Here is a 15,998-nt window from a genome sequence, read left to right as displayed (position 1 = left end):
GGAAAGTACACCGTGTGACTTGCTCTATCCTGTCTCCATGTCTGGGATAATTTGTAATGACAAATGAATTCAGTTACTGGCGCTGTGTCTGCATGTGCAAATACACTGCTTTCGATGTAGATTCTATTGATATCTGATGCTGCAGGTATTTAATAAGCTCGGAGAAATGACTCACTAAAATTGTTTTGGACAAGGGGTAAACCCATTGAATCCAACTCAAACTACCGTTGCTTGTGTGTGTCTATTTGGTTATGTCATAGTTCATACTTGTGACTTGTTCAGAGTGATATAGAAATGTTACTATGTCTGACGTAGTGAGTATGTCATTGTGACTTTCATGAAAAAGTGATGAGGGCGAGCGTTGCCTTCAGATTAACAAGAAGAAGTGCATGTCTGAAGGGGCTTTAGCTAGTATTCAGTGGTCTGGGTCTGGGTAAATATCAAGTTTGGCTATTTATCTTTAGCAATAAATGCTTTTTAAATAGTGACTTTCTGAATGTCTAGCAGTGGGCTTTTCTGTAAAAAGACATTTTGAAATGTGACAGTAGATGCTAAATATGTTGGCCAATATGGCTATTTCATAACAACCATCACTGTATTTGAATTAAAATGTATTTACTTTGAATGAGACATTGTCAATATTAAAATAAATTCCCAGCATTTAGGGAAACAGCTCATTTTAATCAACAATCCCTTTGCCTGTTAGTGTTTGGCGTCTGTTAATAGTAATTACAGCTCATACTATTGTTATTGATGTTCTGATTGATAGCTGTGTTTTCCTGCTATGACAAGTCAAAATGTCTACTGTCATAAAGACCTTTGACCGCATCGAGTCTCCACTCACTTCAGTGAAGTCAGATCATACTTTTATTTGCCACTTTTACCTGTTAAAAACATCCCGCTGTTAAATATTGTTGCTTGAGTTGATCATAGTGCCGGAAATGGTAATGGCATAACCACAGAGCAACAAAAAAATGTTGTGCTGAGGTAGGGGGCGTGGAGACGGACCAGTCCTGTCCAGCAAAGAGAGGTTCATCTACTCAACATGCCGAGACACCAAAGGCCTCGACCCGTGACCTCTCATGTTAATGTTTAATCTAATCCAGGACCTAAATGACAATCATTTCCCTTAAGTGAGTAATGAGCTCTTTATGAGGGCTTTTCTCCTACCTGAGGAATCCCCATTCTCCAAGCAATGTAGAATGGGTTCACATGACATAATTCAAGTGTAATAATTATCTTTCCCCTTGTATTATTATCAGCAATCCCTGTCTTAGCCAGTATTGTGGCATGCTGATGTCAGATAACAAAGTTGGCAGCCTTTCAGTTTGTCCATTACCTGGTTACACCGTTACTTGGTAGCAAGAAATAGCTTGAGCAAACAACCCCAGCGACACGTGATTTAGCCTTATACCCACTTAGTAAAAAAACAAAAAGCTGATATGAAAAGTCATGTGAGCTGACTTGAACTCGTGAATGTATTATTTACTTTACCCACACCAAGTTTAGAAGAAACTTCCTTCCACCACTCCCATCACATCCTTCATTCACAGCGCAAAAGTAAAATCCTCACTGTCGGAACGCAAACTCGGCGCATTATCTCTTGGTAAGGTAAACTAATAAGTTCTCTAGTCTCTGTGTACATGTGTGACATACAGGACGATGCCATCCTGATAAGGAAATGTCAGACTTGCCGGCATTGGCTAATGTTCTTGTTCTGGATTGTCCTTGTTTCTTTTATCAAAACTCTTTCACTAAGGAATAAATTATACGTTAAAAATTAGATCACTTTTTTTCCATCTTGTAATCTAGTTTGATTTTATCACATGTAATTTCATTTACAGATAAGGCCACCTGCTGGTTATTACCCTAACAGAGCATGAAATTGTCAACTCGTGCTGAATTATGTAGTACACTACCTAAGATGTTTTCCTGTTGTTTTTTCTAGCACATGAGGGGACTAAATATTTCAAGTAAATTTAAAGCTTTTCTCAGGATTTCTAATCCTTCTTCCATCATTATGTCACAATTGAACCCTTCTTAGCTCTTAATTACCATCTGCCCTCCACTGAGTGCTGTGTGATGTTGAACCCTTTCAGAATTAGTCCAAATCATTATGCTCAGATTAATTATCTGAAGACAGATCTCCATCACATCACCAGGCAGAGCACCAGAGATGCAGTGGTCTGACATACTGCACTAAAAGAAATGGTGATTAAAATTCAGGAAATCGGGATTTCCAGAGGCCTACCTCCCAGTTTTTGAGATTTTTTTTCTGCAGACCTCTGCAAGATTACTCCCTTATTCAGTTTTAGCCTAAAATGAGACTGTATTTTTTTAAAAGAAAAAATACCACCTTGTTAAAATGAAAGTTGCATTTCTAAGCAATACAATACACTTTCACTCACACATGGGTTTTCCTGCTGCTTGGTCAGAAGCTTTTACTGGGTAGTGATAGTTAATCTAAGCAGCTTTTAGTGGCGTATCGCTGTGTGACAACATTATTCAGTTGGTTCACTGACTTTAGGTTTTGCTGTGCTATATTATCCCATACATTACATAAACGTCTGATTGAAAATATTTAAACTGATTATTTTGCATAATTGTAAAATATATTTTTATTCACCTGTTTAAAATACCCAGATGAAACTAGCTCAGATGTCATATTTCAATGATAATTCCCACATTGTTTTCTGCCATTTATGCTTTCTTCTTTCCTTAAGGTTTAAGGCAGGGGTGTCAAGATCCTGGAGGGCCACTATCCTGCATGTTTTAGATGTTTCCCTCTTCCAACACACCTGATTCAAATGATCAGGCTTGTTATCAGGATTCTGCTGAGCTTGATGATAAGCTGATCATTTGAATCAGGTGTGTTGGAAGAGGGAAACATCTAAAACATGCAGGATAGTGGCCCTCCAGGAACTAAGTTTGACACCCCTGGTTTAAGGGAACCACATGTTTATCTCCAGGCACTGAACCCTTCAGATTCAACCAGCTACTTTTCAGCAAGTGTCTTTTGACATTAACAGTCTGTTTGTGCCTTTTAGTTTTAGGTCAAATGCAATAATAGTGCCCACTAACTTGGAAGTGGTGATTGGTTGGATTTGCAGCAAAATTGGGACAGTCACAGGTGGTTAAAACTACTATAAAATCAACACTGACGTAAAATGAACAGAAAAAGATACTTTAATTGAAATTCATAATTATTTGTATGGCAATCATCAACTAAAGTTTTAGAGATGTAACAGACATGAACATAGGCTCATAGACCAGAACTGTAGTTGCCCAGAAGTTGTGGCATTGGTTCTCCGTACCTGTAAATTGTATTTTCTTGTTAATTACGTATGTTATACCTCCAGCAGTTCCAACAAACTTTAAACTCTCGCTGTCTCCATCTTTCAGCAAAAGTGACATTAAGAGAGTTGAAAAAAAACAGAATTTGTCCGAAGTTTCTAAGAAGTTAGAGTTGATCCCATTCCACAAAATTGTCCAGTCAAGCAGTTGTGATGTAATGTTTGAATTTTTCTGCACTGCCTGACAAACTGCGCTGCTAGAGTTATACTTTTCTGCAAAAATCAGGTCAAAGAGTGGAGAAGAGTGACAATGAAAGCATGAACATATTAAGTGTCGTTTCATGTCTTCACTCTATGAATAGAAAGACAGTAACACCCTGTACTGTCCTGAAGTGTAATCAACTCAGGCCGGCTACAGTTTCCAAAAGTGTTGCTGTCCTGCAGCTATTAACTTTCATTCTGTGTAACCTTAATAAATGTAATATGTAGAAGTGTAGCTGTACACCGGTGTTAAATGTACAGACATTTTGCAGTGTGTGCCTCCTGGGCTCAGTCACCATGTCAGTGTGACAACTCAGGAGCTACTTCCAAAGCAAATTGCAACTGAAAGGCCCAGTCATCCAGAAATCATCTGTCCGCTTCATTTAATCCGTCTTGTTACCTTTCATACCTGCCTTTGTTAACGGCAACTGAAGTGAAAATCAAAGAGGTGATTAATAAGACAGCATGGAAACAGGCCGATTCAAATATGTATCTCTGCGTGCTGTCCTGTATGGCAGACAGTGAGGCATTAAAGCAGCATGTAAATAACTTTTCGCTATCAAGCAGGAATACTTCATCTGGATAAACTAGTTTGTCTTCCTTTATGCAGTCATCATTGTAAATAATCAAACATATCCACCCCAGAACCACTTAACTCCCCATTTCTAATTGAAAATACCTGTGTTCATGTATCTGCGGTCTGAAAGTTCAATAATATTTCACTTTAAGCCCTTATAACAAGCCTCTGAGATCAGTGAGATAAGCAAAGTAAACTCTGTGTTGCCCTAATCAAAGTCATGCATATCAGTACTTGAAAATGTTTGTGAAAATCTCAGCTTGGGAAAAACAGGCTTGGCATGAATAATTATGGTTTAGTGGTTAGTGTGGTTTAAAACGGAGAGACAAGTGAACAGGTATGCACAGGTAGCTGGCTGTATCACATATTTGCATTTTATTGCTTTGCTCGTTAAACTCAGCGTCGTGCATCCTTATGTGCTGTTTGTTGTACAGCCCATTAAAAAGCCTTGCCAACACAGCAACATTTCAGGGTTATTCTGGATTTATGTGCACAGTGAATAAGTTGCATGCACAGTCCTTCTTTTTGAATAGCGGAGTGGAAAACAACCGGTAGGAAAAAATACTGAGATAGCACTATGTGGCTACAGCTCTTCTCACAGAAGGCAGCAGATTTGAGGCGTCAGAGAAAAAGAAAGTAGAGACGGAGCGACTGCATGGAGAGGGAAAAGGGTGCAGCTCTCATCCTGTGTCTGCTTCCTTCCTCTCATCTCTAAAAAGAGGCCTGAGTCTGGTGCGGGGCTGCAGGAATAGAAGTGAGATATGAGGTAGTTGGTTTAGTGCTAAGCTGTGGAGTTGCCTTTGGCCAAGTTCAGTGCACTGCTCAGCACCTTTGGCAAGAGGAATTTTGGGGATTTTGCTTTCTGTCTGTCACTTCAAAACACACTATATAGCATTCTTCAAACTTTGTATTTAACTGTGTGACTGAACTCACTGGTCTCATACAAATGGGTTTACTTATGGGATAATCATGTCAAATATGGGATATCGCAGTGATTCCTGGTCATTCTTCATCGCACTGATTAGTGATCACTCAGCAGAACTTTTGTACATTCAGCTTTTTAAAAAATGGTCATGTTATGAGCACAAAAACACTTTTAATTTAGTATTCAGTGGTGCGGTTTTATATGATGTCATTTACAAGCAGTGTCAAATTTCATTTTTCTTCACGGATATGCATATTATGTCTCTCTCTGCAAGTTGAAACTCACATGCAGCATAATGGAGGGATATTCATTTACACGTGATGTCATTAAGTAATACATCAGCAGCTCATACTCCACCACAAACTAAAGGCTGAAGGATTCAGTCTAAGTGCATTCTGCTTGTGGCTTGAGTGGAAACTCTACTCACTCACTCAATATCATGCTAATGTTTCTCCAAAGATGTCCAGCAAGCTCTGTATGTTCAGACTCTGTTGTTTTAAGTGTCTTTTGCCAGAATGTGTGAATGGTGCTCCTATCAGAAGGTATGTGAGTTGAAGTGTCTTTGTGTTGTTTCCAGCAGGAGGAAGAGGACCCAGACAAAGGCCAGCCCTGTATGCGCTGTGGAGACCAGTGCCCCGGCTTCCGTGTTCACGGCTGGAGGTATGAACTGTAGGACTCTTAAACATTGCCAGAGTTGCCTGTGAACTTTCCAGGAAATGTTTGTTTCAGGCTGTGTATACAGTTTTAGTAGAGTCATGATTTCTCCTGCTGCTTTCTGGATAATAGCTTAGAAGCAAGGTATAAAAGTTTTGCGGTTATCTTCAAATAAGTGCCGACTGTTTGAGCTAAACAGCTGCTTGACTAAGTTTTTTATAATTGAATCTATTGTGTGTATAAGGCCAGTTAATGTCCGAACAACAGAAAGACAGGAGCAGCAGTCTGAAAGACACTATGGCTTTGTGCAAGAAATAACAGACAGCACAGTCTGCAGCATATTTTGTTACTTATAAGTTTGGATTTTAGGCCATTGTCAAACAGATTTTTACTGTGCGTGTACACATAAGCGGGTGGTTTTTTCATGTCTTACAAAGGACATCAATGTCGTTAGCAATGGAAATCAGCTTAGTTTTGATCTGTGTACACGATGAGGGCAGATATACATTAGAGGACAACAAACATGACCCAGTCAGGGCACCACATGATGCTGACAGCAGATCAGTCCGACTGGCGCTGGTCCTAAAGAATCAAGGGTATAGATTAATGAGAGCCATTAAGCCCTGACATCCACAACAACAACAGCTGCATTTAGTTTCACTTGACATTATCTGCATGTGGAAACAGAAGCACAGCAGAGCACCAGGATTACCAATAGTCATCCTGCAACATGTGCGGTATGTCCAGGCTGCAGCGACTTAAGCCTAAGACCGCTTTCTCTGCCATGTTTATCATTTATCATGCTCAAAATAGGGTCATATGGTGTATTTGCTCACCCAGCAGCTTATAAGGTGAAAATGTATTATCTTCAGTGAAGGTCAGCTGAGTGGTTATCTGGAACCGTTTTTTTTTATGGACACAAACAAGCTTTACTCGGCAAAATGTCTTTGCATGCTGCTCATGATGTGTTTGAAAGGATTTGTAACTGTAAGGCTCTTTCTTGTAATTCTTGCTTCTTGAACTTAAGTGCTTGACGCATACGTCTTACGACTATTAATCAGGAGTTGTTAAACACTGTCAAAGTCTCTCCTGACCAACAATTTATTGTCATCTGTTAAGCCAGTTTTCGTGAGCTTTTCTTTGAGGCCCCCCTTTTCTTTTCCCTCTCCCTTTTAGTCCTTCAGTGTATATCCAGCTGGTTGGGTCTCTTGGTTAGTCTAATCCTGTCAATCACGCTAATAAGATTAGTCTTTACTGCTGTGATAGTAACCCTCTCGACCACTTCATACTCCCCTCTGTCTCCTCCTTTCTCCTTTTCAATGCAGCTTTCCCTTCTCAGATGTGACTTTTGTTTTTCATTAAGTGTATAAAATCAAAAAGTTGACGTTTCTATCAACACATTGTGCCAAACTGAAGAATACCCATGTTTGTTTCACTTTTTTAGAGGAGAAGAAGCAAAGAGTTGGTTAGTTCAGAAAGAAAATGTGTGATTCAGATTACGAATTACAGTTTTCCAGCTACATTGTGTTGTTTGTAGTGCTTCTAAACATTGAACTGTGGAGGACAACCACCAGGTTGAATCAAGACAGACAGAAGGAGGATTTATTCCTAGTTATGAAGGCTGCATTTGGAACCCCACATGAGCACTGCATGGCTGAAGAAACTGTGGCTTGGTGACGGAGAGAATAAAACAAAAGGCACAGGAATGCGTATTTCATGTAACCAAAAGGCTGTAATTGTATCTTTTAGTTTTTTCAGTTCTCTTTCCTCTATTCAGGTCAACACAAAGGCTTAGAAGTTGGGTTGTAATCTAAAACACGTGTGCTACACTTTGTCTCCGGCCACTGTACACATCGATCTGTTTACAGTGTGTTTAATCTATGTAGCATTAACATAAAGCTGCGGTTTATTGTTTAAGTATTTGGATTCTTATGGCGATCAGATCAGAAATGACTTTGGCTGAGGTGACAAGGGCAAATGTCTTGTTTAGAGTCTCTTGACTGATCCAGGAGAATGAGGAACATGAAAGTGATTAAATGACTGAGATTTATAGGGGTCAGTTCTTAGGACCCCAGAGTCTGGTGCTAATTGCATCTTCCTTTAACAACCAATTTAGTGTCACACCTTCACTGATGGAGAAGATCATCCAAGTGACCACAGGCTCAGCTGCTGATGCTCGCTGAGAGGGAAGTGATCCATCTTCATCCTGAGCTTTTTCAGACGGAGCTTAAACTGAGGCGGGGGGCAGATGGTGCTTCCGCTGCCCAGCGGCAAGTGAATTGAGTTACTTTTGACCCACAGGTCCCCACCACGCTTCAAAAGTGTTCAAAGTCGCCATTGCTATTAGTCTGGGTGGCCATGCGGCAATTACTCACTCACTAATTAGTGGCAGAGAGTTATGAGATAAGACCCATCTGTTTCTTAGAACCACATCTAAGGAAGGTTCACTGATCCCCGCTGCAGTTATCCACAGCTCTAGATTATCACACCAGCAGCACCCATTTAACGCAGAGGGTTATCATATGGCTGCCATACTGGAAGTCTCATCAGGTTCAGTCACTATACAGACCTGCAGTAAATCTGTAGGCCCAAAGATAATAGCCCAGAATAATGTGGCTGTTTGAAAGCTAAAGTTGAAGTTGGAATGTTTGTTATTTACGTTTAAGAAGCTGAAATGCATTTTTGTTTGGCATTTTTACCTAAAAAATCTGAAATGATATCAAGATAGTTTCAGATTCTGTAGTACTGGATTGATTGACTTTTTGTTGAACCTCCACATTGCAGCTTTCACAGCCGAGCAGCGCTGGTGACGTTATTGCTGAAGTTGCTGAACTGTTAATTGAAATCACTTTTGGGATAAAAGCAAATGAAAATGAACGCATAGCAATGAAGGAACATGAGTAATGAAGAGTCGAAGCATGCTGGGCCTTTTCCAGCCGATACGTCTTTACTGATATTCCTCCTCAGAGAGTGACCAAAGTCAGAGGAGCTGCTATGAATTCAGAGATGTCATGACTTCACAAAGACTGAAAGGCGTGCTGTCTGTTTGAGATTTCACCCAGAGACACTCTGTTGTCACGCACGGGCATCTAGATCACATAGTATGACAAATGGTGAACAGCTCAGCATTGCTCATAGGCTCAAAATCTGCTCCACTTACTTCTATGATTAATAACTGCATCAAAGCTACAATCGACCATCTGTTATGAATCAGTTACACCAGGCTGGTCAGAGAAAGACGCAGTGAGTTTACTCTTCGTGATTGTCACTCACACTGTGATGTTTCGTGTCTTCAAAGGGGGACATGAGTAAATTGTGAGGCTTAATTAAAATGTGTAGAAACACTTTATCTTTTTGAGTAAATTTAGAAACCGCATGAGGTTGTGTGCACTGTGAGATCTGTGTTTGTACTTTGTGTGGTGTGTGGTTGTATACAGCGTAGTGAAGCCTTTTGTTTGAGCCCACTATCAGGACGGAGGAGGGTGGGAGTTGAGGGTGGCGGGGACATTGAAAAGGGCTGCGCACACAGAGAAACTATCACATGGAGAGAAGCTGCCATAGAATATCCTGCTCTTACTGACGGACAGACTTTTAGACAAGAGGAACCCATTGGATGAGGACCTTTACAGTTTCAGAGGAACACAAGTCTGGATGGGATAGCATCAACAGACCAACCAATTTGTCATGATTACAGCAGGTAATGACAAACTATATTTAGCTGACTGACAGGATTACAGGGACTTCAAACTCAAACAGTAATTAAGTTGGGAGAATTGGGTAGACTGAATGGATATTTAGTGTTTTGTGTTTAGAAGGTGGTTGTTCTAGTGTGTCATGACTTTACTTTGTATTGTTTTGTGCATAAAGAATTATCTGAATGAGCTTTAGGTACAAAATATAATATGTGTAGGTAGTACTGTTTACATATCTTATAGTGTATCTTAATATTGTAAAATATGATGACTTATTGGAGATGATGTTTTACTTAAAGATTTAGAAAGAAAAGTGCGTTTTAAAGTGCATGTTAATATCTGGGTCAGTTTGGGATACAGACTTGAACTTGCCTTATTGTCTGTATTCTGCAAAATGTAAGTTGTTTAGGCTGTTGGATGTCAGGTGAGTTCATTGGAAAACACTGTCCTTATCTGTATGTCCTAGGTCAGTCTGCTTCCTTATCCTGAGATTTTTTTTAATTATTTCATTACTGTAGCCAGTAACAAAAGATATAGCATTGATAGCAATAAGAGCACCAGCTCTACCAGCAATGTTTTCACCCAGCATAGCAAATTTAGAGGCAGATTCCTGCCTAAAGCAGCATCTGCATGTCACTTGTAATGAGACACATGGCTGGTGGTGGACTCTATTCCAGTTATCTTGTATTAGAACCACCCTGACGTCTGATATACACAAAGATGCAGCAAAACATACTTCCTGTTTGTCTGAATACTTCTTTTTTTTAAGCAGGTGTATTGATGAACATCGACATTTGTGGAAACTGTACATTAGTGTCTCTTCTCAGAAAAATGATCTCAGACACAACTGCTTTGACTGAGTCTTCATCAATCTGATGGGGTCTTTTTTATATCTACTTGTCTTGTCTCTTAAGCATACGAGGTGAAAATGTTAACCTTTTTCAGAGTTCTTAGAAAAGTTCTGTGCCCTGTTTTGTCTGTAATGAGCAGGTCTTTGACATTGGGCTGGTTTAAAGATGATTTCAATTTCAATCCATTACCAGTATAGCTGCAGATTAATAAACTAACGGATTATCTGAGTAATCATGTCAGTTCTAATGTTGACAGCAGTTGAATTATACATTTTGCCATTTACAAATTAGAATTGTCAACTACTGTTACACCCTGGAGTAGTTATCTGTTTTCAGGTAGACATATTTGTTCTTGCGCTACAATTTCCACTAAGATGATCAAAGTATATCCGATTTGGTTTTCCCTCATTTTATTCATTTTTGCCTTATCAGCACTACATATCCAAATGAAACACAGACTTGTGTTACATCAGAGGCTTGTGACTCAAGTAATCGAACAAGACAAGGTTCAGCACAGCTGGGTTCAGTCAGCTGCAGTGCTGAAGTACCTTTCAAAGAAGTTGTAGTGTACTACTTCTAGTGTAGTGAAGTTCAGCCAAGTCCGGATTTAATGCCCAGCTGCAATAGAGAAATAAATAGGCATTTTTTAGGAGATCCTTTTTTGGCAACTGCACCATAAATCACACCATAACACTTAAACTACTTGTTTACTGTTGTGTTGTGCCACCAAAACTGTTCTGACCCATCGGACTATGGACACGGGACCTCTGTGGTGTCTTAGGGACATTTACAGGGGATACTTTGGGTCCTATGGGTTTTGTAAGCGGGCTACCGTGGATTAGACTTGTTCCAGTGCATATCCTGCAGACACACGATTGAGCTGGTATCTGGGGACTGTAAAGGCCAGATTAATGCCTTGGGCTCCTTGTCATGATCCTCAAGCTGTTACTGAGGAGTTTTTGCAGTGTCGTGGAGCACATTGTCCACATTGTAGGATGGAGGTGCTTGGTCTGAACGGTGTTTAGATGAGTGATGTATATCAGGTAGCATCCACGTTAATGCCAGACCCCAAGGCTTCCCAACACAACATTGTATTGTACAAAACGATGAGTTGGTTGGTCTGTGTCCATTCAAACTGACTTTAGGAAGTATGTTGCTGCACTGTCTCAAATTTCATTCAGCATTTACTTAATTGTTATTTTGGACTCCAAACTAAGTTCTGTGACTGTGGCCTCTGCTGGAGACATTTAATCATTTTGATCCGCTGGAAGCAATTTGGTCCTCATCAATTTCAGGGCTGAGGGAGTTATATTACATGAGATATTGAACTGTTAAAGTAATAAAAAACATGAAATTCCCAAAATGTTGTACAGAAGCTTAGCTTGGTTTTAGGTCCCAAATAACAAATAGATATACTCACAAACACCTCATCTGAAATGGCACAGAATGACCCCAATGATGCTCTCTTCACTTGTCAGTAGATTTAATGTTGTGGCCGATCAACGTATGACTCACTATAACTATTGTTTTGTAACTTTTCTGCTGTATATGTAGTGAGTTTCAATAACCTATATCGAAGAAGTATCATTTTAAATGTTTTCACATGTACACAAATAGACTTTTGGTCAAACTGAGCCCTCTTGGCAAGACATCTGTAGAGAAATCTACACTAAGAGAGACATGATTTGAGACTTTGCTGCATACTTTCAAACCCCAAATTCTTCCAAATTGGCACTTCTCTCTATGACTGTAGACTGCCTGCGAGGGTTGGCACCTGCTGCCGTTTAAAGCCCTTATGAGTGCTTTCATCATGTGGAGGCTGGTAGAGGTGGTGGTGGTGGGGATGGGTACTGGTGGGTGGCTGGGTAAGACGTGATACATCTGCCATCTGTCCCATCATGCCGAGTCTCTGGCTGTGTCCTCCTACCCACTTACACAGGCGTCATGGTCCCCCCTCCCTTTTTGGTAACACAGACACACACACAGATACAGCTGGGGCGAGATTTATGCCGTATGGCTTAACCTAAGCTCACCTGCTGTGTTTACTATTATTTATATTACTATTACCTGCTTGGCAAGCATGGACATATCAAGCGCCAACTCAAGACAGCTGCAAATTAGGATGTGTGTTTGTTTTGGCCCCAAGAAAAGGGATCCCATAGTTGTTTTTCTGTTTTTCAACTCCTCAACAATTACCCTGTGTTGGGGGAAAAGAGATGAGCACATTCACGCTGACATGCGGTGATGACCGAATGTCTCCAACATTTCAAAGGAGACTTTTTATGAGGTGATTGATTAGAGGAGTAGCACTCCTGCACTTTACGAGCAGTTGTGTGTGTTGGTCTGCTAGGTTTTTGGTTGTGTGGGGGTTGGGTGCTGGAATAAAGCAGCTTTGTGCCTTGTGAACTTGAGCCACAAGTGCCAGCTGGGCAGGCTGTTATGCAATCACAACAGAGATGTACACATGGACCACATGCCGTATATGGCCACGTTGTCGCATCCACTCAAATGCATGACACCCACACCTCACTGACAGCCTGGGGCGCTTCAGCCCGACTCCACCGGTCCCACACACGGCCACACCCACCACCAGATTGAATGTGGTGAAGAGTCTGAGAACAAGATGGGTTGTAATTCGAGGCTGAGGGAGATTATTGCTCCCATCTTCACCTCCCTCTCTTAACTGCCCTGGATTGACAGCCAGGCTTATGTCAGTGACCTCATTTCCTGCTTGTTTGATATAAAGTTGTTGGGATGTGCTGGTCCAGATGTAGACCCTGTGAGATGTGGGTTGATGAAGGCATGAAGTGCTCTGGCATTAATTTTAAAGATCTTCTCTAGGGAAAGTCCTTTTTTCTTACCTTAACATGTCTGTGTAGTGTATTTTATGTTCTAGAGGACATACAATGGGCGAAATTGTCAGTCAGTGTTAACTATTTCTATTTTAAAACTGGAGTGTCTCAAAGACATGAATCCAGACTTCCAGGGTTTCATACATAACAAACCTATAGAATCAGTTCTGTCTTGTGGATTTGGGCTTTCTGTATCATTATTTTCTCAAGCATGTATTGATGAATTACTCCAGTATTAGTATACAGTATTTTTACAGTGTCTGAGAAGAGTTGTAGTTGAACTGGTGTGCTCAAACTGCAGGTGGAGAGTAAAGCAATAACCTCATAGAGCTGCACATTCTAGAGAAACCAACAGTGTAGAGTTACATCGAAGCTATTTAATGGCATGAAGGAAAAAAATCAAATTATGTAACTTAGACACACAGAGATATGGTTTTAGCCTTTAAATGAATGACCTGAGGGCTGTACTACGAAGCAAGATTTATGTGTTAGCAAGGTATTTTGAGCCTAAAGTCAGAGTTTTAGTTCTTTCGACCTGCTAGGTCACCATGGTAACTGGTGCTGCACAGTTATCCTGCTCCGGAGGATCGTCTCTTCAGAGTTTGGTATTTAAATCGACTGTAAGAGGCACCACTCTTTCATCAGTTATTTTACTAATGACTCTTTGTGGGTGATACAGCCCATAAAGAGTAGCAGAGGGAATTATCTGCAAACCTGTTGAGCTATTTGTTATTAATTCCACTGAATCATGCAGTTACAGCAATGCAAACTATATGTGTTGCAATGCCATGGGAACATACATGTATTCAGTTTGGGATGCAGGAAATGCATGTCGATGTTTTTGTATTTGTTTCTGATTTGCTGCACAGTCTGTTTAACACTGCTGGTTCTGCAGCGAAAAGAAAACAGATTAGAAAGCTGATTAGTGTATTGGTATTTATCACAGAGATTATTCCATCAGTGACATTAATTTCACCTTGATTTGGCCAAAACTTAAATGATTTCTGTGTTTCAGTGTCCTGTTTATATGAAGTTGAAAATTTGAAAGCTTTAATTTATGTCTATGTCAGTTCAAAATAAGCAGCTGAAGTAAGAGTCACTGAGTGGTAAAATATGTATATAAACTCTCACAGTTTTTTACTAGCATTCCTTTTTGCATGATTTGCTGTAACATGGCTTATTGCTGTAATCATTTTTTAATGTTCTTTATGGGTCTCCACTATAACAACCTGTTCTTCTTAACTTAAGTGGGCGTCACACAGTCAGTTCTTTCTGTGTTGAAGAAGAGTCGCATGACGCATTGAACACCTGTTATTGTATGAACGCACACAGAGCCTGAAGAAGAAACCTGGATAACAAAAACAGTTCATAACCGCTTTCATGATTATCTTTGCTTATGATCGAGCCAGATTACACAAAGAAAGCTTGGCTGTGTTAAATTTGTTTTGTAGTCCAGCCCTCTGAGAGGGGCTTTAAATGGGCCTGGAGATTGTGTTTTTGTGCTGTTCCTTATCGGATCACGCCAATTGTTGTATTAGTAATTATGGACTGCAGGGAGTCTAGTTGAGTCAAGCTCAAGAATGTGTGTGGGCTGGTTTGTTACATCATGTCAACACAAAGTGTGTTCTTAAATAATATGTTTACAAGCTGTGGGAGTGCCTGTATCAATGTGGTGTAAACGAGAATTATTACTCACTGTCTGTTTGGGTTTGTTTTCTGGGATGGTCTTACTACCTTGTCCTAATAGGAGTCGTAATTGTAAGGCAAAAAATATCACTGAATATTGAAAACAATTTTTATGTTCTTGCATTTTCTTTATATTTCTACTTTGTCGGGAAAAGATGGAATGATGTATCTTTTGTTGTGTATTTTGTACCTTAGTACCTGAAGCACCAGGAGAACCCATCTATGATATTTACTGAAATATGTGGCGTTTGCTCAGTTTTCGCGCGTGTTGTAAATCACCTGTAAAGCGCCCAGGGATGAAGCTGTCTCTGTCTCCACAGGAAGATCTGTGTACACTGCAAGTGTGTGCGAGAGGAGCATGCTGTGCGCTCGGTCCCAGGGCAGCTCGAAAAGATGATGACAAAGCTGGTATCAGACTTCCAGAGGCACTCCATCTCTGATGACGACTCGGGCTGTGCCTCTGAGGAGTACGCATGGGTCCCACCTGGGCTCAAGCCCGAACAGGTAAAACCAGGGTGCAGAGCAAATGCAGAGTCAAGACATAAATTACTGCCACACAGGCAGCGTGATGCTAGCTTTCACATGTTCATGCATAGACTCAATTTGATCACTGGCAGGTCGGTGGGAAAATATTTAGTTTTTCATTTGTGTCAGCAGTTGAATAAATTGCTCTATAATTGGATAAATTACCGTTTGCATCCTGTCATTTATGCCTTTGTGTGAACATACTTGTCTCATCATACAGGTGTACCAGTATTTCAGCTGCTTACCAGAGGACAGGGTGCCTTATGTGAACAGTCTCGGTGAAAGATACCGAATCAAGCAGCTGCTACACCAACTTCCAGCCCACGACAGTGAGGTAACCGAATCTGGGTTTGGATGCTTCAGGCTGTAATAGTGGTCAACTAGACCTGATACAAGTACCTAAACAAACAATAGCTCAATCAACAGAAAAGTAATGAGTATACGGTATTTTTTAATGCAAAACATTCCCTCGTCAAGCTTCCTGTTTCTGAGGATGTGCTGCTTTCCTTTCTTTTAGGCTTTATATAGAACCGTATTAAACCAGGATAAGAGCAAGAGGGTAGTACAGAATATGGAACAGAGATGATACAAAAGAGCACATTGAGAAATATGAAGAGACTATTAACAAATATTGAACAGATACGATAAGAAAGAAAATGTAAACATATGCACAAAAAATTAA

General features: G+C 40.3%; 1 protein-coding gene across 1 annotated transcript in view; it reads left to right on the top strand.

The window, feature by feature from the left end:
* prickle3 (prickle homolog 3) overlaps positions 1–15,998 on the top strand; it is a 28,035-nt gene that overhangs the window by 4,334 nt on the left and 7,703 nt on the right. Inside the window, 3 exon segments of the mRNA XM_022187772.2 lie at positions 5,634–5,716; positions 15,112–15,295; positions 15,537–15,650. Of these exon segments, the coding sequence (XP_022043464.2) occupies positions 5,634–5,716; positions 15,112–15,295; positions 15,537–15,650 (381 nt within the window).

Source organism: Acanthochromis polyacanthus, chromosome 6, assembly GCF_021347895.1.
Source record: "Acanthochromis polyacanthus isolate Apoly-LR-REF ecotype Palm Island chromosome 6, KAUST_Apoly_ChrSc, whole genome shotgun sequence".
NCBI lineage: Eukaryota > Metazoa > Chordata > Actinopteri > Pomacentridae > Acanthochromis > Acanthochromis polyacanthus.
Note: the sequence above shows the minus strand (reverse complement) of the source record. Positions and strands in the feature narration are given on the sequence as shown.